Below are 24,949 nucleotides of genomic sequence, written 5' to 3'. Positions count from 1 at the left end.
ACACCACCACCTCAGCCAGAGATGCTCCAGACATGTGATGGAGGCAGAAACCACCCCGCAGTGGGCTGGCTGAGAGGGGCTCACGAGGAGGCACAACTCCTTCAAGAAGTTTGGGGAAAAGAAAGGGAGGTCTAGAGCATTAGCTGCAGGAGTTGAGGGATCCAGGAAGGAATCTGTGATTTTTTTTTTTTTAAGATTTTACTTATTTATGGGCGCCTGGGTGGCTCAGTTGGTTAAGCAACTGCCTTCAGCTCAGGTCATGATCCTGGAGTCCCGGGATCGAGTCCCACATCAGGCTCCCTGCTCAGCGGGGAGTCTGCTTCTCCTTCTGACCCTCTTCCCTCTCATGCTATCTCTCATTCTCTCTCTCAAATAAATAAGTAAAATCTTTATAAAAAAAGATTTTACTTATTTATTTGACAGAGAGAGACACAGCGAGAGAGGGAACACAAGCAGGGGGAGTGGGAGAGGGAGAAGCAGGCTTCCCGCTGAGCAGAGAGCCCGATCCGGGGCTCGATCCCAAGGATCATGACCTGAGCTGAAGGCAGACGCTTAACGACTGAGCCACCAGGTGCCCCTGTGATGGGTTTTAATGGGAGAAGAGTTGAGCATTTAAAAACCCAATAGAAAGGATCTAGTTGAGGAGGCTAATGAACGTGAATGGGATCCAAGCAGAGGTAAGAGGCTTTAGACATTGTAGTTGGAGGGAAGAAGACAGACAGATGCCTACCTAGGTGAGCCGGAAGGTAACGAGAAGTTGGGAGAGTACCTTTGGGCGGCTGCTGTTTTCTCAGTGAAATTAGGAGGAAACAGAATCTGCTGGGAGAGAGAGAGAGAGAGAGAGAGAGAGAGAGAGAGAGGTGGGAGGCCTGGGGTTTGAGGAGAGTAAAGATGGTTTGAAATCCTTTCAAGTGACCCCCAAAATGAGCAGTGTTAGGGGCACACCTGGTAAAGGTTGGCAGCCTCTCTAAATGAGTAGAGGTCCCAATCTGCCTTGAGCTTTCCTCCCCAGGACTCAGCTACTCAGCGAGATGCGGGACGATAGCTGGGTTCATCCGGGTGGCCGCTAGGTAGGCAGAGCAGCAGGGAATCCACAGGTTTGGGCGAGCGTGCGGCTGCAGTGGGGGCCTATGGAAATGGGGCTGGGTGAGGTGGGAAACGAATAAGGAGAAGGTAAAAGAGCCCATGGACTAATTGAGGACCCAAAAGTTTGAAGGAGCACGCTGGAGAGGGACGCTTCCGTTCCTGGTTTCAGAAATGGCTCTGTTCCAGCCATAAGAGTCTAGGGGGCGACTGTGGGAGTAGGAGTATGGCTGAGCTGGAGCCGAAGGGCCATTGTTCACACACGTCATACACAAGGAGGTTGAAGAACCAAAAGGCCGAGCAAGGTGCTGAGTGTGCCTATGGACACTGCAGGCAGGATAGTGGCAGCAGTGGCTGCAGTGGTGAGACAGGGCTGCGACGAGCCTGGGTGAGACAGGGAGACACACACACGGGACGAGTCGTGGCTTCTCAGCTTCCACCCCAAACACTGCGCTTTCAGACACTAACGGAGCTGTGTGGGGTGGGGAGGCTCGTATGTACTGCTAGGCATGTGGCATCGGCGCTGTCCATCATTGAGAGGGCCGGGACGGGTCTTTCCCAGGGCTTGATAGAGGTTCACTTAATATTTGCTGGCAGTGTTAATAATGAATTCATCCATAAGTAGTAAGTGAGCAAATAAAAGAGAGGGCCCCTAACTGGTGGCTGAGAGTGAGGCCGAGTCGAGAGCCGATTAAACCCACACAGTGGCTGGGCTGTACGAGTTGGAAGACCCTGCAGTTAAGGAGGGCTGGGTTAGTCCGCTAGGGCTGTCATCACAGAAGCGGGGGCGCTGACACAATAGAAATTGTCTCCACAGTTCTGGAGGCTGGAAGTCCAAGATCAAGGTGTTAGCAGGGTTCGTTTCTTCTGAGGCCTCTTGGCTTACAGAGGGCCATGCTTTTGCTGTGTCCTAGCCGGGTCTTTCCTGTGTGCGCATGCACCCCTTATCTCTGTCCAAGCTGCCCTTTTTTTTCCCAAGGACACCAGTCAGATTGGCCAAGGGCCCACCCTAATGGCCTCATTGTAACTGAATTGCCTCTTTAAAGGCCCTATCTCCAAATACAGTCACTTTCTGAGATGTGGGAGGGTTGGGCTTGGCCTGTGAATTTGGTGGGGCACAATTCAGCACAAAACAAGGGCTGGGTTTGAGATCCCCTGGCTGTGTCCACCGGCTCTTTGTTCTCTTACTCAGCTTTCTTGGGACTCTTGGCTTAGCTTCTGTCTTTGGTGAGCCGTCAGTACAGACATCGGCCCTGCTGACAAAGCACAGCTTCCCAGAGGAAGCTCCCCATCCTGGAGAGAAGCTCTATACTGAGCATTTGCTTCTGGTGGCAGGAAATGGGGATCTCTTCCCCACCTCACTTGGTTGCCCATTGCTGACTCTCTCCTCGGAGGATAGCTTGAAACCAGACTCTGAGAAGCCCTTAGTTCTGCAGTCGTGTTGCCATTGCTGGCAGTGCATGGCGGGGGGGGGGGGGGTTCAGTGGAGGGGAGAAAGGGGCAATAAAGGCACTAAATATGATTTGTGGGCTAGCACATGGAGCATGCTTAGGCTTCGTAAATCCAAATCAGATCAAGAACTTCATATTCTAACTTTCTCACTAGAGCAGAAATCAGATTCTCAGCTCCCACACATTGGAGCGCCCACGCTTCAGGTAGAAAGTCATTGAATTGCAACTACACGGTTCCATTTGTGCCTTCCTTCGTGCACCACACTTTCCCAGATTGGATTCGGCTGATGCTGGCAGTGCGGCGTGTGTCGTGAACCTGCGCTTGGACCAGTGAGTCAATTCTGCTTAGCCAATACAACCCAGTAAAATCAGACTGTACAAACGCCAGCATTCTAGGGCTCCTGCCAAGGAGTGGGTTCTTAACAATTTTGTTAAGGAAGTGGGGGCCAAGAAGAGTGTGGAAGAAGAGCAACAAAAACTAAGTTCAGGTGGTAACAGTTTGGAGAGGTAGGGCCAGGGTGAAATCTCATGCAAAGTGACTGACACCTGAATGCATGGAGCACTGATGATTCCTGATATGATTCCTGAGAAACCATCTCCCCTCCTCCGTGTCACTCAAAGTATAATAAAGCTCAGATGGACCCAATGATTAAGCTCCTGTCGGTGAAAGTCAGTGGTGGAACTAGAACCCAAACTAGGTTTTTAAGAGTTTGGAGTTGCGGGCGCCTGGGTGGCTCAGTTGGTTGGGCGACTGCCTTTGGCTCAGGTCATGATCCTGGAGTCCCGGGATCGAGTCCCACTTCGGGCTCCCTGCTCAGCGGGGAGTCTGCTTCTCCCTCTGACCCCTTCCCTCTCGTGCTCTCTCTCTCTCATTCTCTCTCTCTCGAATAAATAAAAAGAAAAAGAGTTTGGAGTTGCCCTACATCTGCTTAAAAATGACACCAGAAGAGACGAACGCCACATGTGGTACTGGATGAGATCCTGTGCCAGAAGAGAAAGGGAGACTTGCTGGGACGACTGGCATCACGTGGATGGGGTCTGTGGCTTGGGTGAGAGTGTTGGGCCGGGGTTGATTTCCCGGTGGGGGTAGGGCCGAATGGTGGCAGGGCAGGAGAGCGTCGCTGTGTTTGGTGGGACACACTGAGGACTTAAGGGTGATAGAGCAACATGTAAGAGAAAGACAGGAGGGGAAAATGGAACAAATGTAAACTTGGGTGAAGAGGAGATCTTTGTACTGCTCTTGAAATATTCAAAATGGTTTGAAACCATTTTAAGGTAAAAATAAAAGAAAAAATACAAGTCTAAAAGCATTTTTTTTTATTTACAGTATAAAGGTTACAAAGGTATATATGTATTTATATATAATACCCTTAAGTTACAAATTTTCATTGTAATGTACAATGCTGTATGTTGATGTGCAACTCAAGGGGAAGTGTTGTTTATGCATTTATATTTATAGAGTACACATAAAGCTTTTTTTAATTCTCAAGAACACAAATACTGCCCTGTTTTATGCCATAAGTTTTGATTTGGTAGTCTGGTGATACCAGAGGATTTGAAAACTAAATTTTAAACAACACTTAAAAAGAAGTCTTGTTTAAATACAGGGTTCTAAAAAGAAGAAAAAACCAGAATATCACATTCTTTTAATTTCTTGTAGAAGTATTATTCTAGCTTTCGAAGACTTAATATACTTAACAAAAATGAAAGTTGTGTGGAACAAAATACATACAAGGGGGTATAATCAGAATTTGCCCACAGATTAGCCAAAATAGGCCTTCATAGGTAGTGGTTTGCCACATTATCTTCTAGAAGACCTTGGGTCTGGTACCAAAAGGGAAACATTCTTTGGGCACCAAGGTCTTACCATGCTGAACACATCCAACAGATTGTAAACATAATACTGGAGTCTTATGCTGGAGGAAAAAAATACAAAACTAAAACCGGTTCTTGTAATCAGGGTAGACTTGCTACAGGTGTGAAGAATATCACTGAGATTGATGATTGTGCAAAACCCAAAACTTGGTTGAAACCATTTCCTCTCCCCCAAATTTTAGCAATTCACAAAACAGGTGAAAAACACAACTGATACCGTCTCAAACAGGACTAAGATAGAAGGAAAGCACTTCTGCCAATCTAGGAGGAACAGACACTTTCACAATACTTATGTTCTGGTTCCAGTAACATAGAATCATTAGCACCTGATTGTCAAAGGGTAGGTTTAAAGTAGGAACACACTGAAGGCAGGACCTAATTTGTGTGCACTACTTCGGGACGCTGGAAAACAAAGGGGAAGGAGCCCACGTTACTATGTGCCCTGTGCCATTCCAATCACAGATGACTGAGGTACTTTCTGGGTATGATGAAGGATGCTGCCTTAAAAACTGACCCTAGTAATAAATGGAAGGCAAAATGGATGGGAGGGGGCTGTCACTGTATGAAAATTATGGAAAAATTCATCTAGCCTCCCTTGTTTCCTTTAGGTATCCTTTTTATTGAGTTTGAGTGTCAGAGTGTTCTAGAATAAGTGGAATTTTGCTAGGTTTAAAATATCTTTATTTTGACACACCATTACAGATAAATGTTCCTTTTACCATGGATAAGGACTTTCAGCAAATGAGATGTTTAAAGGGTGTAAGTGTGGAAATTTAGAAATAAGGGTAGATGAAATATACATTCAGTTTTGCTATTTTATAGTTTAAAAAGCATTTCTTTAAAAAGACTTTCTTGTTGATCCACTTTGGGCAACAGAACTTAAGTTTTGTTATTGTTGTAATTTATTCCTAGGGATATTCTACACTGTTCTTCCCAAACTAAAGTCTAATTTTTTTGAAAAGATTTTTAAGTAATCTCTACAACGAACATGGAGCTCAAACTCACAACCCCAAGATTAAGAGTCGCATGCCCCACCAACTGAGCCAGTCAGGCGCCCCACTAAAGTCTAATTTTGCATTAAAAAAATTAAGCATAATAAAAAGACTGACCTACTTAAATGTGCTTGGAGTTCTTTCATGTTGGCATGCACCAAAGACCAAGCATCATTTTAAATGTTTTCCAGTCAGCCAGGGGAGCAGAACTGCAGAGGTACTTTGGTAAAAGTATGAAGTGGTTAATTACTTAACCACTGATTGATAGATAGATGGCATGGTGTAAATGAGAAATAATGGATTATGTGCTACTTGAGGGCAGGAACTTTCTTTTGGACCCTTCAGAGTACCTAATAAATGCTTATTAGATGAAACAATACTTGAATTAATATGTCATTAATTAGCCTTGCAGTTTCAGAGTTCCTCCAGGCCCCCAAAGAACGTTGTCTATTCATAAGAGACTTCTATCACTTTGGAAGAGGTGACAGAGCACTCAGGTTCCAAGGGTATAATATGTGACTGGGATAAAGAGGGACACTAAAACAAAGCATTTGTGTAAATAGCATGGAGGTAAGGTAACAACAGAAATAAGGAAGGTACTAGGAATCTACCAGGGTAGCTAATCTTACAATATAACAAAGCATCGTTCTCTATTATAGCTTTTTAGCTTCAACCAATCTATTTTGGAGCAATTCAAGAATTACAGTTCGGATGGCAGGTTTTTGTTGAATATAGCCAAATGTTCATTAGAGAGCAAGGATCATTTGCAAATGGCATTTTTTATGAATCACACCAAATGTAGATTCACTTTCAAAACTTAAGTCTGCTTTGGTTCAGTCACCTGAAGTGGGAAGAATAGGGATGGCAAGAGATTAAGGTCAAGTTTATCAGTTTTGAAACAAAAGAAGAAATCTTATTAAAATATTTTGTTGAGTTAATATATAAAAACCATTCTTTAGTTGGTAGTTTAGCTACTGTAAAAAAAAACTGACAATAGATGTACAGATGTGCTCTATGAACATATTTTTGGTACCTTATTTTAACTTGAAATTCTATCCTTTGATAGAATGAATCTGTATCATTGATCTGCCAGATCTATTTTTTTTTTAGAGAAAGGGTTTCAAATCTACCACTAGCAGTCTATTTCCAGTGTAAATTTCACTTATCATTATGTGATAGGAGTAGCTATATTGCTCAAAAACACATAATCCTGATACACAACATAATTATTTTATAATTGTCTGTCATCACACATTTATTGTCTATATACCCAGCACAGGGAAGGAGACAGCTTTAAAAAAGGAGGGAGGGGAGAGACTGCTGCTGTCAGTTTTTAGACAGTGTGTAAAAAGTAAAGGAATTCTAGATTACCAAGCAATCTTGGGAGAGAGAGAGAACAGTAGCAAATGGTAGATTCCTCTGCTTTCATCTTCAGGAGGGGGAATAAAAAAGCCACAATAACAATTTAAATTTAACTGAGATTTCCAAACTTAAGAAAGAATATAATATAATACCACCTGGCACATTATAGACCTGATAGAGACATACATACAAAAGAGTGAACATGATTATGGTCAAATTCAACTTAAACTTAGAGTTTAAGCAGAATCCCAAATTTTCTTTTCTTTTTTAAGATTTTATTTATTTATTTGACAGAGACACAGCAAGAGAGGGAACACAAGCAGGGGGAGTGGGAGAGGGAGTAGCGGGCCTCCCGCTGAGCAGGGAGTCCGATGTGGGGCTCCAACCCAGGACCCTGGGATCATGACCTGAGCAGACGCTTAAGGACTGAGCCACCCAGGCACCCCTAGCAGAATCCCAACTTTAAAGAAGTCTCTTTTCCTTACATAGATACTTGATCAGACTAGAGCAATCTGCTTTGAGACCAAAGAGACCTGGCATTTTACTTCTTCATTAGCAACTGAAAAAAGATAACCTTTGGCTTTCTACCCAGCCATTCATTCGGGGCGTCAATGATGGATGGCAGTGACAGGGAAATGTATGCTGGATATTTGGATAGTTTCAATATTATGTACAATCAATAGCTTATAACCAGTGAAAATAATAACAAAGTTCAGCGTAAGTGTCCAAGATAAGATACAAAAAAGCAGAGAAAGTGCTTAAGTCTACAGGTCTTCCCTGAAAGCTTCAAAAATGTTTAACTTTTAAGTAGGTAGGGCTTTTAATAGAATTTGCATAGCAGCTTACAATATAATTTGCATTAAAAATGGAGATTCTTCCATGTTTTTGAAAACATACAAATATATCCACATGCACATATAAATTAAACAAGAAGACCTGGAGGTTCTCACAAAATTAAAAAAAAAAAATCCATTGTAACCTTTTCTCAAAAGTGGTCACACTTTTGTCCATCAAAACCATTTAAAGTGAAAACTTTTTCTAGGAGAAACATAATCTTGTCCAGATTCCACACAGTTTAATTTTTTTTTTTTTAAGAATAAATTTTGGTTTATTAGCTAAGTGCATTTCATCAGCTGAAAAAAGCTTTGTTACCATTCTGCTTAGGAACATAAATTAGGAAAACAAATAATCAGTGACAACTTTAATCATTTGTTGGTTAGATTTTTCCACTTATAAAAATATAAGAAATAAATAATTCAATCTCTCCTGCCATCCAATAATGTTCCATAACAAAGTTTATGAGAGTACAGCTGATAAAAACAGGCACTATCAGACTTTACCTAGCCTAAAAAGTGCTAAAACATGGCTTTAAAAGAGGTGAATGACATTTAAAGTAATATTTTTGATTGCTTGTACATGTCCCAATATTTAATCTGTAACTGTCTACTAGGTAGGTGAGTTTACAGTTATAAGTATCTAATAAATACTGTATAAACATACATTAAAGTATTTCTTCATATAAAATATTAGATATTAATTTCCAGGTAAGGTTTGTTTGATAAATTCAGGAAAGGGCTTACCTTTTTCAGAAAAAGAATAACTGAGCCTTTTCTTTCTTTCTTTCTTTTGTTGGCTCTTTCTTTCGAGAGGAAAGGGAGAAATTTTAGGGAATGAGGAGGAAGAATTTTCACATGCCAATTGGCTACTTGTAGACATCTGTGTGGAATATGGAAAGATGTCTAAGCCCCAGGTCTGGAGGGGAGCTGAGGGCACAGGAAGTGGGTCCATTGGGATGAGGTGGACACTACTCTGCAGCTTCTTTTCCATTCTACACATGGAAGCCCACAACATTCTCAGCAATTTTCCTAATTCAAAATGAAAAAGAAATGACAAGTTAAGCTGTTCTATAAAAGGTGTGAAATACCCCAAATGCCCATTTTTAGTTAAAATAATTTGCCATATTTTGGCATCTTAATACAAAATACATATTTATCAAGGCTGTCTTATTCATAAAAAGCACTTCATTTGTGGTTTGAAAATTCCATAAACACACTTAATTGAAGAACAAGCTGGTTACCCATGATTGGAAAGCTGTTGATGTTATACAAGCAGCTTAAGGCTCTTGCTCTTGGGGGTGCTAGTGGTCAAAGGAAATCTCCCACACATTTTCATTTCACATTAAGACTCAAAAGATTTAAAAAACCAAGCTTGAACAAAATGAGCCAAAATGGCTCACACGCTTTACCTTCTCCTGCTCACATGTTCATCACACCTTTTTTAGAGATCTTTTTCATGAACTGATGAGCACGGGGGCTCAGAAGTTCTGCCTGAAAAAATTCTCAGTGGCTTAGCCTTTCACACTAACCAAGAAAACCTCAACCACATGGCTTTGTTGCAAAATCTGTGACTGCATTGTGCAACTTTTCAGGTTAATAATGCTCTCACTGCAAAGAGTGTCTAAGCTCCCTTATCTGAGGGTATTTATATGTTGAAATTCTGCTTCCAGAAATCACAGCTGGACCTTCAAGATATTTTTTTTCTTCCTTTGCAAATTTACTTCAGATGGAACCAAACATAGGTTTATGAATCTTTAAAACATAAAAAAAGTCCTTGAAAGACATCCTAGTCTAGATTCCAATTTCCAGTTTTAAGTGGATCAAATCATTTATTTTTGGAACTGTAGCTGGGGGAAGAACAGTTACCAGTTATCTCTCCCCAGCCCCTGCGTGTGGTTAATCTCACTGTACAAGGGGAAGGAGGACTGACTTATGGGCAGAAAAAAGACAGTGGGGTTACAATGTCTAACTCAAACTCTCTGCTCATGAGTCTGCTCTTTCAAATGTCCCACCTAGGTCAGTCTGCACTCACACCAAACAGCTCAGGTTGTGCATTTATGGTTGTGGGGTTTTTCCTCCCTATATGGAGTGCTACCCTCCTCCACTCTCCGAAGTGCTCACATGCTCTTATAGTACTTCTAATAAATCTAGTAAGTGAGAACTATTCCTAGACTTTTCTTCAGAGAACATCCAAGTCAATATTCCCTTTTCTTTAAGATCCAGGGACTGCAGTAATCTTGACATTTTATATAGCTATTATCCTATTTTAAATGTTTTCAGATATATACCTCCTTCATAATTAGGAAAAACAAGCTGAGTGTGATTCTTTAATACCACAAAATCAGCAATCTTACTGCTACTAAGTCGTAATGATGACATCTGGCAATGCTTAGCAAAATCCAGGTAGCTGTTTCGTGGTCTCGTCACCCGCCCACTGCAGAATGCGTTACTAAGCCAACAGTGAGTCTTGAATTAGCAGCTGCCTATCCATGCCATTCTGCTGCCACAAAGGGAGAGGACAAGGGCCAGGATCCAGCATGGGCTCACAAAGCCCAAGGCAACTCCACAGGATGTTTGTGCTGAAGAGCTGGCTTTACAGAGCCTACTCTTTAAACAAGAGGGCTCCCCAAGACTTCCTCAATGAGATCTGCCCACTAGAAAAGATACTCCTAAGGAAACCCATCTCAAAGACTATTCCTCAAAACTAAGATGGATGCTCTCCCTGGAATGGCAGTGATATCCAGTTATTCAAATAGTGACTAATAAAGCTCCACTAACCCTAACCAAAGGCACATTTGGTAAGCAATAAAAAATGGCTTAGGCTAAAATGAGGATTTTCTTTTAAAAGAAATCTTATCCCCTGGCTCCTACCAAAGATAAACCAGAAAAATCTAAAACAAGCAAACCTCTTCTTTCAAATCAGTGGTTTCCAACTTGGTCGCCACTAGAAAGGGAGTGGAAGGCAAGGCAAATCAAATTTCCTAAGTTCTAAGTCCTAAAGTTAGCACTTATGAGTGGCAAAGCTCGTGATGCGGTAGGAAAGTGATGGCCAGGGTGGGATGCAGGAGAGCCAGGACAGATGGGAGAACGCTTTGGTGTGCAATTCAAGGACTTCCTAGGGTGGAAGGATTATGACAGTAAGCTCCAAAAGCACATACGACCTATCTAGAATGGCCAAGAAGCACAGGTGTCTGTAAACTAGCACGTGGCAAGAGATGGCTGAACTAAGCAAGATGTCAAGGCTAAGCTTGGAACAAATCCTGTAGGAAGAAGAAAACAAAAACAACTCTTGGATATTTGATTATGTCCCAAAAAAAAAAAAAAAAAAAAAACCCCACAACGAGCCATCCTTCTTCATAGGGGAAATAAACCTAGTGACTTAGAAACCACATTAGGAAATGAGGCAATAAATCAACAGCTTTGTTTGGAGCTTATTAGAGTCCTAGAATTTCTGGCCAAGGTAGCTTGTGAAAGGCAGGCTCTTCTTTAAACATGGTTACTGGTCAGCAGTGATGTGCAGGTCCTTGTCAAGGCACTGTGCTGGAGGGGAGAGCAAAGAGCTTTCTTTTTGTGCTTTTTTTTTTTTTTTTTTTGAGGTGGAAATACTTCTTGTGACATTCACGACTCTTTTCTGATTTTGTGCTGCTCATACGAGCAGTCCCATGCGAGTGACTTTGGCTGACAAGAACGTGTGCAACACAAATACGATCGGCTTCGGACAAGAGTGCAGGTCCATGGTCTGTGGGGAAAGCATAAGAATTATCACTACCATACACAGAAGCTTTCATAAACAGACATAAAATAAACAAATTTGGATGTGATGTTCAACTTTTTAGAAAGAATGTAGATTAAAAAGGTGCCGGATTTATGGAAACATCTCTCAGGAACTCAAAGCTACAAATGCAAAGTATTCTCTGAAGTAAGGTCATTCCATGTAGTAATGACACACTAGTGTGAGCCTCCATGTCACAGTTAGGAGAAAAGTGGTGGGGTGCTGGATTCCACCGTGCCTGGTAGGAAGAAGTAAACAGTAGAAGATGGAAAAGAAAGAGGAATACCCTATATGGAGACCGTTAATTATGATTACATTCCCAGCGGGGGATCACAGTGAACTCAGCTGAATGTGACTATGGATGGGTATGATTTTTGGTATCTCTCATAGGTTTGTGGTGGGAATGACAACTCCTGAGGCTAGTTAGGAGGGATAGTCATAGCTTCCTAAGCTCAGGCGTCTATCTGGACAGCTGACACCAGGTAAACAAGGAGACCTGCCATCAGGCTGCGTGAGTCAAGTGATTCGTCAGTCATTGGCACTGATGCAGAAACCAGGAATAGGGCATAGTTAACTATGCCTTTTAAAGAAAAATATAACTTTATTCAAAATATAAGTTACAGAGCACGAATTTCATCATTAAACTTTGTATATATTAAGTATAAAGCAGGGATTAAAACTATATAGCCAGGAATAATCTAATACATAGCTTGCTAAATGACAACCGCTATTAATAACTGGTTAATTTAACAGAAGTTAATTTAATAGAAGCATTTAACTCTAATGCTTCGGGCTTTTTTTTTTTAAATATGTACATATCTTTATTTCCCAGCAAGGTCAAATATACCAGAGATATAGACACAATGCTTAAATCCAAATGATTTTAAAGTGCTTATTGGATTCTTGAGGCCCTTAAAACACTCCCTGATCTAATCAAAGACCCTTGGGTGGGAAATCAGTGATTTGATGCTTCAGAGTATACTTCCTTCTGAGGGATGTGTTTCTCATTTCTTTTTTTTTAATTTAAATTCAATTAATTAACATATAGTATATTATTAGTTTCAGAGGTAGAGTTCAGTGATTCATCAGTCTCATATAATACCCAGTGCTCATCACGTCACATGCCCTCCCCAATGTCCATCACCCCGTTACCCCATCCCCTTACCCATTTTCCCTCCAGCAACTCTGTTTCCCATGATTAAGACTGTCTTATGGTTTGTCTCCCACCTGCCTTTGTCTTATTTTTCCCTCCCTTCCCCCATGATCCTCTGTTTTGTTTCTTAAATTCCACATATGAGTGAGATCATATGGTAATTGTCTTTCTCTGATTGACTTAATTCGCTTAGCATAATACCCTCTAGTTCCATCCACGTCCTTGCAAATGGCTGCTTCAGGCTTTTGAAAAGCCCTGGTCCATGGCCCAACCAAAGTCTCCTAAAGTTTCATCATTTAAAATAAGATTTCTAGACATGATTTCTTATTTGGAGGTTAATATCTCTCAGATCTCTTTCAGTAATAAAATGTCAAGATTCTGTTTTGCAAATTTCCACCTATGGTGATTGTGTCAATAGACATAATATTTCATGTATAATACTTGAACTACTGGCTCAAAACTGGTAAGACAGAAAAGGCATTATTTTACTCCTTTATCTATCATAATTTATGATTTCTGAAGTACACCTGACACACCTCTGTGGTTTCCTAGGGGAAATCATGAATTCCTGCTGATCTTTCCTTTAACAGACAAGGAGATTAAAAAAAAAAAAAAAAAGATGGCTGTGTGAGGATAGCTCTGTATCTTTTTTTTCTGATCAGCAGAATTTCTGTAGTTACCAAGTCATTCTATCACTTTTAACTCATCTCAACCAACTATAATAGTAATAGATAGAATTTATTTATTAAAGTTTACCAGCTTTTGTATTTTATAGCTCATATTGATAAAAGCCTATTTCTTAAAAGGGCTATCCATTTTTTCTTTCTACCATTCAAACAAAACTTTTTAAAAAGGAATGATTTCCTAATATGGGGAAAGAAAAACATATACACACATACATCCCAAACCCAAACCCAATACATCTTGAAAACCGAAGAACAATTTCCTGACTCCAAATGGACTATCAGTCCATAATTTTCTATACAAAAGGTAAGAAGCTATGAGAAAGAAAGAAAATACCTATTAGAGTAAACCTGGTTCCCAGAAACATTCTTACCAGTTCTCCCTCAGGACCACCAAAATCCAGATACAGATTTCTGATGCCATCATCAGCAGACATTTTCAGCCTTTCAAAGGGGTAGCGGTACAATATGCTGCTGGAACCTCCATTTTCCTTGGAGATAGTGAACCCATTTTCATAGTGGACAGTGAATCTTACCTCTTGGCCATTTAGCGTGCAGCCTATTGAAGACAAGCAAAAACCATCATTAATGGCACCTGGGTGGCTCAGTCAGTTAAGTGACTGCCTTTGGCTCAGGTCATGATCCCGGGTCCTGGAATCAAGCCCCACATCTGGCTCCCTGCTTGGTAGGGAGTCTGCTTCTCCCCCTCCCCCCTGCTCATGCTCTCTTCTTTCAAATAAACAAAATCTTAAAAAAAATAAAATAAAAAATAAAGTTACCACTGCAGTTATCAAGTGGAAAGTGATTCTTCTGACTTCAACAAAGGAAAAAGAACCTTTTCTTGAGAATGTGTGATACCTAACTTATTTGGAACTCCTGTTCTGGTTGCTTGGGTCAACATCTTGACTGAGATGAGAAAGAGATGACCATAACTCTCCAAGACATCTGATCTGATTCAGTTCAATTCAATGAGTATCAATTAAACACTTGTGCTGAGAGTAGGCTGTGCATGGTATTGGAGAAGTAAGAGGCATGGTCCTCGCTCTCGAGGACTTCATAAACGAATAGGCATAAACATGAAATCCCTAACTTTGTTAGGTAGAATGTATAGAGCACAACTAAACACAGTAGCGTGAATAAGGCCAAAATCAAGGAAAAGTTTCCTGGAGGCGATAGTACATCAGATAGGCCCTAAAGAATAGGTCAAACTGGTAGGCAGTGAAGTAGAAAAGCTTTCAAGCAGGCAAGAAGAAAACTACCAAAGGAGAGATGGCAGAGATGCCCTTTAGGGGCAGTCACATGGTTTGGTTGGTATTTCAGAAGAGGATAAAGATGATGTTTATTATCAAAGGTAAAGGCTATAGTTAGCGAAAGTCATACCGTCAGTCCTATCAAAGATAAAATTCAAAGGACTGATCTGAATTGACAGGGAACAAAATTTGATCATCAAGACTGACACATGTCTTTTCTCAAGACTGGTGAAATTTCTGTTCCACTAACATCTGAGCAGTATTGTTGTTAGTACAGGCGCTACAGGTTTGAGGCCCTCTGACACCCGGGAATTAACAAAGCCCTTTGAGAGATGAACTTCAAATCACCTAAAAGATCAGAGTCACGCTATGCTTGGTCACTAAAAGTAGCTTCCAAACAAGCAAATCCTCCAGACCAATCAATGTATTCTTTCACTGCACTTGCAAAAACTAGTTAAGACAGCTCTGTGTTTAAGAAATAAGGAAAAAGAATAGCAGACAAATATTGGCAGTGCTACCCAAAGAAGAGAATTTTGGACAAAAGACTTTGAATATTAATTATCCTCAGAAAAAAACCCTCGGGAGGGGGAACATGGATAAAACTAACTACCTGTAGAAAGTAATTCAATGCAATCATCTCAGAATAAATGGCTAAGGGTTTGGAGGAAGAACAGACAGATCCCAATCAAAGCAAGTAGGGTACAGTTTTATTCTGTTAACATCCCTGAAGCTATAGTGTAGTCAAGGGGAGTGAGATCTGATGAGAAGAGAGGGGTCACTTCTAGTCTAGAAAATAGAAGCTCAAAGAACAAGGATCTGCTCAAGTTCTCGAAGCACTGGCTAGAGAAGTTGCTGTGCAGGTGGGTGAGTACTTCTGCCTGCAGGTGTGTCATTAGTGGGGCAAGAACAGGTGACTGCAGCTAGCAAAGGCAAGCCATTAACCCCTGATTCAACTAAAACCCTTTCGTGGGCTATAAATCCACTATGCACCTCAATTTATAGGTAAGTCAGTAAAAAATGTAATGTGCTGATTTTGCTTAACAGGGCTGTTACCAGAAATATAAAAAGACACAACAGCAGCATTCAAGGACAATCACAGAACATCAAATATTGAAGTTTAAAGGACAGAAAAAAAACTACAGTTTTTGAGGTACTCAAGGGAGGAAGATAAACATTTAGCACCCAGGAGTGGGGGGCTTTGTGTTCCTTTTGGAGGGTGCAATGTGGGTTTATGGTGTTCAGAGCCCAAGTTAGGGGAAGCAACTTCATGAACCTGGACCCAGAATAATCAGAAAACATACATGAAGTCCAGGAGAGTTGGGAATTATGTATTAGTCTGTTCATTAAATCATTTATTCCTATTTTTTAAATTCTCTGCTCTCACAGGGCAGCAGGGATGACAGATGGGTCATCAGAAACATTCTACACTGGAGAAATCATTGTTTTGTTTTTAAGATTTATTTATTTTAGAGGAAGAGAGAGCAGGGGGAGGGGCAGAGGGAGAGGGAGACAAAGAATCTCAAGCAGACTTCCCCCGATGAGCGGGAAGCCCAACATGGGGCTCAGTCTCAAGACCCCGAGAGCATGACCTGAACTGAAACCAAGGGTCGGATGCTCAACCCACTAAGCCACCCAGGTGCCCCAAGAAACCATTGTTTTGAGCACTTATAATGTGCCAGACACATAGTTACATGTTATATTATGTGTTAGGTTCTGGGAGATACAGAGTTAAATAAAAGATGGTTCCTATTCAGACAAGGGAGAGAGAAAGAAAAGGAAATATGGATACAGAAGAATGAACTAGGTCCCATACTAGGGAAACAGACAAGACACTATGGAAAGATAGAGGAGAGGGAGGAGACTAATTCTGGGGAACCGAAAAACTGAAAAACCGAAAAATTAGAGGTGTTAATTTGCTGGGGCTTAAGTAACAACGACAAGTATAACAATGGCCACTTTGTTGAGGGTATACTATACACCAGAATTAGTTAATCATGACATTTTAACTCATCTAAAAATCTAATAAGCTTTCAGGGTTTTTTGGAAAATTTTATTACCAAGTAATATATAAAACAGACACCCTCATCTCTTCTCTAAGTTCATCTCATCCCTGAGACTTCATTCATAACCCACCCACGACCTGGAATAGGGGTCAGGGACAAGGTGGTGATCGGGGATGGGATAAAAGGAGGTGAGGGGAAGGCTGCCATGCACACCAACCGCCTAAAACAAGGAATCTCCAGTTTACCACATGTACTCTCATCCAAGCTCAATCATTCTGAACAAAGTTCTCTGAGGAGAATCTCCCTGTATCATTAATAATCTGCATTATAAAATTCTCTGACTTTGCGGCGCCTGGTTGGCTCAGTCGTTAAGCGTCTGCCTTTGGCTCAGGTCATGATCCCAGGGTCCTGGGATCGAGCCCCGCATCGGGCTCCCTGCTCAGCGGGAAGCCTGCTTCTCCCTCTCCCGCTCCCCCTGCTTGTGTTCCTTCTCTTGCTGTGCCTCTCTCTGTCAAATAAATAAATAAAATCTTAAAAAAAAAAAAAAATTCTCTGACTTCATGTTTAAGGCTCAATTATTACATTCAATTATTTTTTCTTTCATTCTTTCTTTTTAGAGAGAGTATGGGTTCATGTGGGGGGGGAGGGGCAGAGGGAGAGGGAGAGAGAGAATCTTAAGCAGAACCACACCCAGCATGGAACCCAACATGGGGTTCGATCTCACGACCCATATCACGACCTGAGCCGGAATCGAAAGTCAGACGTTCAGGGCGCCTGGGGCTCAGTCAGTTAAGCATCTGCCTTTGGCTCAGGTCATGATCTCAAGGTCCTGGGATGGAGCCCTGTGTTGGGCTCCCTGCTCAGAGGGAAGTCGGCTTCTCTCCCTCCCTCTGCCACTCCCCCCAACTTGTGTGTGTGCTCTTTCTCTCTCAAATAAATAAAATCTTAAAAACAAATCAGACGAGCAACTGACTGAGCCGCCCAGGTGCCCCTCAACATTTCCCTTTAAACTAGATCTCCCCCAGGGGCGCCTGGTTGGCTCAGTCGTTAAGCGTCTGTCTTCAGCTCAGGTCATGATCCCAGGGTCCTGGGATCAAGCCCCGCATCAGGCTCCCTGCTTCGCGGGAAGCCTGCTTCTCCCTCTCCCACTCCCTCTGCTTGTGTTCCCTCTCTCACTGTATCTCTGTCAAATAAATAAATAAAATCTTAAAAAAAAAACAACTAGATCTCCCCCATTAATGTTTTTAGATGTTCAAATCTCTCCTTATAAGTGTCGTTACTCAACTCCTCACCTTCCCTCTTTCTCTCTCTCTCTTTTTTTAAAGATTTTATTTATTTATTTGACAGAGAGACACAGTGAGAGAGGGAACACAAGCAGGGGGAATGGGAGAGGGAGGAGAAGCAGGCTTCTCGTTGAGCAAGGAGCCTCACACGGGGCTCGATCCCAGGACCCCGGGATCATGACCTGAGCCGAAGGCAGACGCTCAACGACTGAGCCACCCAGGTGCCCCATCTCTCTCTCTTTTTTAAAAGATTTTATTTTTAAGTACTCTCTACACGCAATGTGGGGCTCAAACTTATAACCCAGAGATCAGGAGTTGATCTCTACCGACTGAGCCAGCCTGGAGCCCCCCTCTTTCTTTTTTTAAAGGGAGCTGTCTTTAGTCAGTTTATCCGTGTTTTACTTCCCATTCAATCCCCAGCCCTCTACAGTCGGCCACAGCCATCACACCACTGAGCGTCTTTCCCCAAAGGCACCAATAATTATCTCCATGTTGCTGAATCCAACCAGCTTCTTTAGCTCTTACCTTGATACTTGTAAGTACTCATTGTCAGCTGTCTGCCTAGTTTCTATTTCTCCATTCTTCCTTTACAGCCAAACCCCAATTTTATTCAAGTTTCTACACTCTTTCCTCATGTGTTTCAAAGAAGGTGATCTCAACTTCAAGGGTAGATAGACCATGAGCCAATCAGAGCACGGCTTTCCCCTGGTGACTGTTGCTGCTCCAAAGTATACACATGAACCAAAGTGGCTCAATCAGATTAAAAAGAAATACAATTGGGAAGGAAAGACCACCCCTCACCTTTTATTCTTTTTTTTTTTTAAGATTTTATTTATTTATTTGTCAGAGAGAGAGAGCACAAGCAGGGGAACGGCAAGCAGAGGGAGAAGCAGGCACCCTGCTGAGCAGAGAGCCTGACCGGAACTCGATCCCAGGACCCTAAGATCATGAACTGAGAGGAAGGCATAAGCTTAACCAACTGAGCCACCCAGGCGTCCCCTCACCTTTTATTCTTGCTCTTTCCTTTATGTAGATAATGCATTTCTTTAATGTTTAATCTAGTTTTAGAGGAGATTTTTCTGTTAATTTCAGCCGAAACCATCCTAACTGATACATTTAACCCTACTGGCCATTCCTTTCCTTTTTCCTATGGTTTCCATGATGCTTACGGTCCCCACCTGCCTTAGTTTTCCTTCAAGTGCTCTGGCTACTACCTCACAATCTGCTAAGTTGGGGAGACACTGGTGTTTTCAAACTATGGGATACTGCCGAGTACAATGACATATGTTAAAGATAACTTTCTAAGCACCTTTCCAGTAGTAAAAAAATTTAATAAAGCCAAGAGGAAAAAAGGCTCATTAGTAAATTTATTGTGTTACATCAAGATAAATGCTGGTAAATATATCCCATGGTTTCTACTTTGTGTCTTTTTATTTATGTTTTTAATTTTTAATTTTTTTTACTTTGTATCTTTTTAGATGAGAGACTACTGGAGATTACCAGTGTATCCTGAAGGACAAAGATCCTAATGTCAAAGAAATGCTCTGTGGCAAATCCTGTTTCTGCTGCTCTGGGGCCAGTTACTTGGTATGAGGGCTCTGGAGGGTTGCAATATTTCCAGTAAGACCTTTCCTTCAGTAGCTGCAGGACTGTGCCACCTTGGGCTCCTCTGGGTCTTCCAGAAAAACCCAGAAGGGAATGGGCTTTTTAGGTCCAACCTGCCCTGACTGCCCAGGACTCTCTCAGAGAAAGGCTAGAGCTACATTCTCCATTCCTGCACATAACAAAATGCCAGTCTATCAGGTATAATCAATGGGCTGATCATGCCCAGGATTACAAAGAACATGGCACTATATTCCTTTCTTATAGCTATTTTGTCAAAGGCATGAAATAGGTCTTATTTATTTTTATTTCTCTCATTACAAAGCACAGCACTTTGTAAGTAATAAAACACTAAATAAATATTTGTTGATTTAATGAATTAAGAGAAACTGATACTGTATACATGTCCTCTAGGAGTTTAATCTGGGCATAAGAATGAGTCATTTAGAGGGGGGAAATCAGGGGCTTAAGGCACTGGTTTTGGAGTCAGAAAAGACCCAATTCAACCCCTTGCCATATTAACCCCAGTTCTTTCATCTTACAAATAGAGGTAATAAAACTTGGCTTAGAAGTGTGTGTGTTAGGATCAGAGGAAACAGGCATTCAATTTATGACTTGTAACAATCCTGGTAAGTACTCATTATTCTTTCTCCTTCTGCCCTTCCTACTTCAAAGGCAGGGGGTATGCCTACTGTGTCTATTTTAGTACAGCCACAGTAACAGTACAGAGTATATACTCAATCCATATTTGTCCAGTAGATGAACAAAAATTCAAGAGAATTTTACAAAATTGAGAATATTATAAAAGCAAACTTTCGTCATATATGCTAACAGTATAAATACTTTAAAATGCTCATTTTTCTTCTCCTCTTGCAGATTTTCTGCATATTTACTAATGCAACTCCTCCTATATCTACTTCTTAGTCTTTATAACATCAAAACTACAGAAATGCGAAGTATCTTCATAAAATTCTTATTTGATTTAAAAATTGTAATAGTTTGGGTAATTGGTATGATGAAATTAGCCTTTAAAAGCATACTTATTAAAGTTCAAATAATTATATACATATATGTATTTTCATATTTTATTCCTGTAACAAATGGAAAATGGTTTTATATACCAAAGGGAATTAACTGCATTCTCTGCCTAGTGATTTTTTTTTTTTAAGATTTTATTTATTTATTTGACAGAGAGAGACACAGCGAGAGAAGGAACACAAGCAGGGGGAGTGGGAGAGGGAGAAGCAGGCTTCCCACTGAGCAGGGAGCCCGATGTGGGACTCGATCCCAGGACCCTGGGATCATGACCTGAGCTGAAGGCAGACGCTTAACGACTGAGCCACCCAGGGGCCCTGCCTAGTGATCTTGACGTTCATATTTGCTAAAAGGAAAAAGTCCTTGTGTACTGGAAGGATCACAGATCAATTCTACTGTAATCTAATAAAACTTTAAAACTAAATGAACATTATGAAGTTCATGTACTGCATTCACTAGCAAAATCTTACAGGTAGTCACTGAAATTTTTCTAAATGATTAAACTATACAAAAAATAAATAAATGAGTAAACCATAACGAAAACACATAAGAGAAAGAAAGAGAGCTTAAATGATTCTTCTTGTCAACTTCCTAACATTCTTTAGGCCATGGATATCTGAATAGGTAGTACAATGTGCCATAATTATAGTTTTATTTTATTTTTTTTAAAAGATTTTATTTATTTATTTGACAGAGAGAGAGAGAATAAGTAGGGGAGTGGGAGAGGGAGAAGCAGGCTCCCCACTAAGCAGGGAGCCCAATGCAGCCTGGGATCATGACCTGAGCCAAAGGCAGTTGCTTAACCAACTGAGCCACCCAGGCGTCCCCATAATTATAGTAACCTTTCTGAATCTCCCAACAATTTAACACAAAGTGGTAACATGCATCTGAAGGACATGCTTATGTATGAATGTGTGTATATATGTGAATGTGGATGTGCACATTAAGCATACACATATTAAGACATAATAGGGGTGCCTGGGTGGCTCAGTTGTTAAGCGTCTGCCTTCGGCTCAGGTCATGATCTTGGGGTCCTGGGATGGAGCCCTGCATCGGGCTCCCTGCTCTGAGGGAAGCCTACTTCTCTCTCTTCCACTCCCCCTGCTTGGGTTCCCTCTCTCGCTGTATCTCTCTCTGTCAAATAAATAAATAAAATCTTAAAAAAAAAAAGACATAATAGATTAGGTGCATGCACACACACACACACACACACACACACATTTTAAAGGAATTCTGGCTCTCATCAAAGCAGTTTACCTTCAGCCAGTTTAATACATGTGGCAGAGTTCTAAATACAGAGTAAGTGATTAGTAAGTACATCAGTTGACCTGAATTGTGGAAATGAAAGTACTACCAAGGTAATATTAAAATATAGCTGTAAATGAGAATTAAAAAGTTCAAAATTACCAAAAAATATGTTTCTTTTGTCTATTTTAAAGTATAAGGACCCAACCAATCCTTAGTCTCTCCTCCTCAAGCCATCTGTATTTAAACAACTGTGAGCCAGGGACTGGACAGATTTTTGTTTCCTGCCAGAAGTTTAGCTGCCAGACACCAAAGCAGCAACATGAAACTAAAAAATGTTAAAAATTTAAGTTGCATTCTTTGTTTTGGGAAACATATATCTGTGGATTCTTTTTCTTTTTTTAAAGAATTTATTTATTTATTTGAGAGAGAGAGAGCGAGAGAGCACACAAACAGGGGGGAGGGGCAGTGGGAGAGGGAGAAGCAGACTCCCTGCTGAGCAGGGAGCCCGATGGGGGGGCTTGATCCTAGGACCTTGGGATCAAGATCTGAGCTGAAGGCAGACGCTTAACCATCTGAGCCACCAGGCGCCCTTCTCTTTGGATTCTTAAAGAAGATATGGTGAGGGGCACCTGGGTGGCTCAGTCGTTAAGCATCTGCCTTCAGCTCAGGTCATGGTCCCAGGGTCCTGGGATCGAGCCCCGCATCAGGCTCCCTGCTTGGCGGGAAGCCTGCTTCTCCCTCTCCCGCTCCCCCTGCTTGTGTTCCCTCTCTCACTGTGTCTTTCTCTGTCAAATAAATAAATAAAATCTTTAAAAAAAAAAAAGAAGAAGAAGATATGGTGATCCCAGATGCCAGTAAAGGGCCTGATGAATGTTCTTGGGCTCCCCAAAGGAACACAGGGCACTGCAGACCTTCACATTGAGGACACATCCCTGATAGCACATTCTGTGGCCAAGACTAAAACCAGAGCCCAGCAGCCCTTAATGTGGTCACCAATCACTTCATCAAGAAAATGGGCAGGAAACACACAAGTGAGAAAGACAGTGTGGATATGGTGGCTTTGGTAGAAATCCAAGGTGGGGTCTTACTAGTCATTGGTGTCACTGCTTGAATTATCACTGTGGTTGTAAGGAAAATATCAAGCAATTACTAAAGAGTTGAAGAATTATGTCATTTTGACAACATTTAAAAAACTGTCCCTCCGCCAGTGTTAGAAGATGACCCACGGAAATGCTGCCTATGCAGTTCTAAAGCCATGGAGATCCCTCACTTTCCAGAAGCAACGGAAAGCAAGGTAAATTGTAAGACACTCTGCCCTTTAAACATTTTCTCTTTTTATAAAATTCTATAAAACTGTTTATAAAATAAAATACATAGAAAACAGGAACAAAAGTAAACTGACTTGGAACCAAGATAATAAAATTCATTCAAATCATATTAGAAACTCTGTGTCTTCATTTTGACTATTCTTTGTTCTTGTTAAAATGAAAAGCAATCTGGAAATATCTATACATATATATACAGTACATACACACAAACATATACAAATGAAGCCCATATAGACTAGCCACAAGAGGGCGCTTCAACAATGAAAAGACACCACCAGGCTTATTTCATTCGGTAAGTACTGGGCACACATTTTCAAACTTTTGAAGACAAACTCCTACTCAAAATTATTCTTATTTCTCTAAAGCCATAAGCCTTGCCAGATGCCCACATTTTAAGGGTCTCTCTCCATATCTTAGACTCTAAATCTTCTGAACTAGAGGGTTAGTGCGTCTAGTACTTAGTAAATGAGTCCTTATACTATCACATACAGATTAAAAAGATGAACAGCAAAACTGCCATGCTGTACACAGGGTGTTATGACGCAGCCATGTACAAGGCTTAGGAAAATTTTACTACTGAAACAGAAAAACCAGGTTCTTCCATCATGATCATTTTAAGCTGCCATATTTTAGAATATTTTTGAGTCTGGGGGCATCTGGGTTGCTCAGTTGTTAAGCGTCTGCCTTCGGCTCAGGTCATGATCCCAGAGTCCTGGGATCCGCATTGGGCTCCCCACTATGCAGGAAGCCTGCTTCTCCCTCTCCCACTCCCCCTGCTTGTGTTCCCTCTCTCGCTGTCGCTCTATCTGTGTCAAATAAATAAAATCTTAAAAAAAAAAAAAAGAATATTTTTGAGTCTGGCCCAGACGATAACGGTTTTCACTTTATTTTTTTTAAGATTAAAAAAACATATTTTATTTATTCATTTGACATAGAGAGAGAGAGCATAAGTAAGGGGAGTGGCAGGCAGAGAGAGAGGGAGAAGCAGACTCACTGCCGAGCAGGGAGTCCAATGCGTGGCTCGATCCCAGGACCCTGGGATCATGACCTGAGTGGAAGGCAGATGTTCAACTGAATGAGCCACCCAGGTGCCCCTTTTTATTAAGATTTATTTATTTATTTGAGAGAGAGAGAGGGCATAAGTGGGAGGGAGAGGGAGAATCCCAAGCCGGTTCCACACCCAGTGCAGAGCCCAATGTGGGTCTTGATCTCAGGACCCTGTGATCATGACCTGAGCTGAAATCAAGAGTTGGATGCTCAACTGAGCCACGCAGATGTCCCTGGTTTTTACTTCAAAACAAAATATAACATTTCCATGTAATTACTATTAGAAACGGTATGTCAGGATCTATACCTAGAGAGACTTCCTTAATTAGCTCAGCAGCAGCATGGCAACCCTGAACAAGTATCCTGGTCCAAGTTGACAGATCCCGATGTGTCTCCACCCTGAAGAGATGCATCTCAATGCCCTGCCGAGAGCCTGTTCTGGTAGCAAAGGTAAGGTCAGATCCAAGTGAGGGTGATCGACATCCGGAGCCAGAATGAACCAACCTAGGACCACAAAGAGGGCAAAGATCAAAAGTAATTAATGTACTGGTATAGGAAAATGTCAGCAATTTATGCTGATAAATAAGCAAAGAGTTATAAAAGCCATCTGCAGTTTTTGGAAAAGTATGTTTCAAAACAATATTATAGTCTTTGAAGTATATACTGTTGTTTTCCCATAAAATAACCCCTCGAGTCACAGACAGAACACTGGGCTGGATGAGCTAAGGCCAAATTTTCCATTGGCTTTTTTATGCTCTGAAAAGGCTGTGCACGTCAAAAAAAAAAAAAATGTTCAATCTTGGTTAGGAAGTGTTAAGCCCCCACACACGAACAGCCTCCCTTACTATCAACATCACTCACTAGATGGTACTTTTTTTTTTTCTAACAAGAATGAGCCTACACTGACACATCATAATCACCCGAAATCCACAGTTTACTTTAGGGG

The 24,949-nt window shown here is 41.3% G+C and overlaps 1 protein-coding gene across 1 annotated transcript in view; it reads right to left on the bottom strand.

Moving 5' to 3' along the window:
• Positions 1-6,627: 6,627 nt before the first annotated feature.
• Positions 6,628-24,949, bottom strand: part of SNTB2 (syntrophin beta 2) — a 105,296-nt gene continuing 86,974 nt past the window's right edge. The window contains exons 5-7 of the mRNA XM_028095778.2: positions 24,311-24,507; positions 13,582-13,766; positions 6,628-11,338 (exon numbers count right to left, since the gene is read on the bottom strand). Of these exons, the coding sequence (XP_027951579.1) occupies positions 11,246-11,338; positions 13,582-13,766; positions 24,311-24,507 (475 nt within the window). The 3' untranslated portion in view covers positions 6,628-11,245. The remainder of the gene's footprint in view (positions 11,339-13,581; positions 13,767-24,310; positions 24,508-24,949) is intronic.

The sequence above is a fragment of the Eumetopias jubatus genome, unplaced genomic scaffold (genome assembly GCF_037043125.1).
Source record: "Eumetopias jubatus isolate StellerSeaLion01/CBP00866 unplaced genomic scaffold, mEumJub1_p1.0 scaffold_10, whole genome shotgun sequence".
NCBI lineage: Eukaryota > Metazoa > Chordata > Mammalia > Carnivora > Otariidae > Eumetopias > Eumetopias jubatus.
Note: the sequence above shows the minus strand (reverse complement) of the source record. Positions and strands in the feature narration are given on the sequence as shown.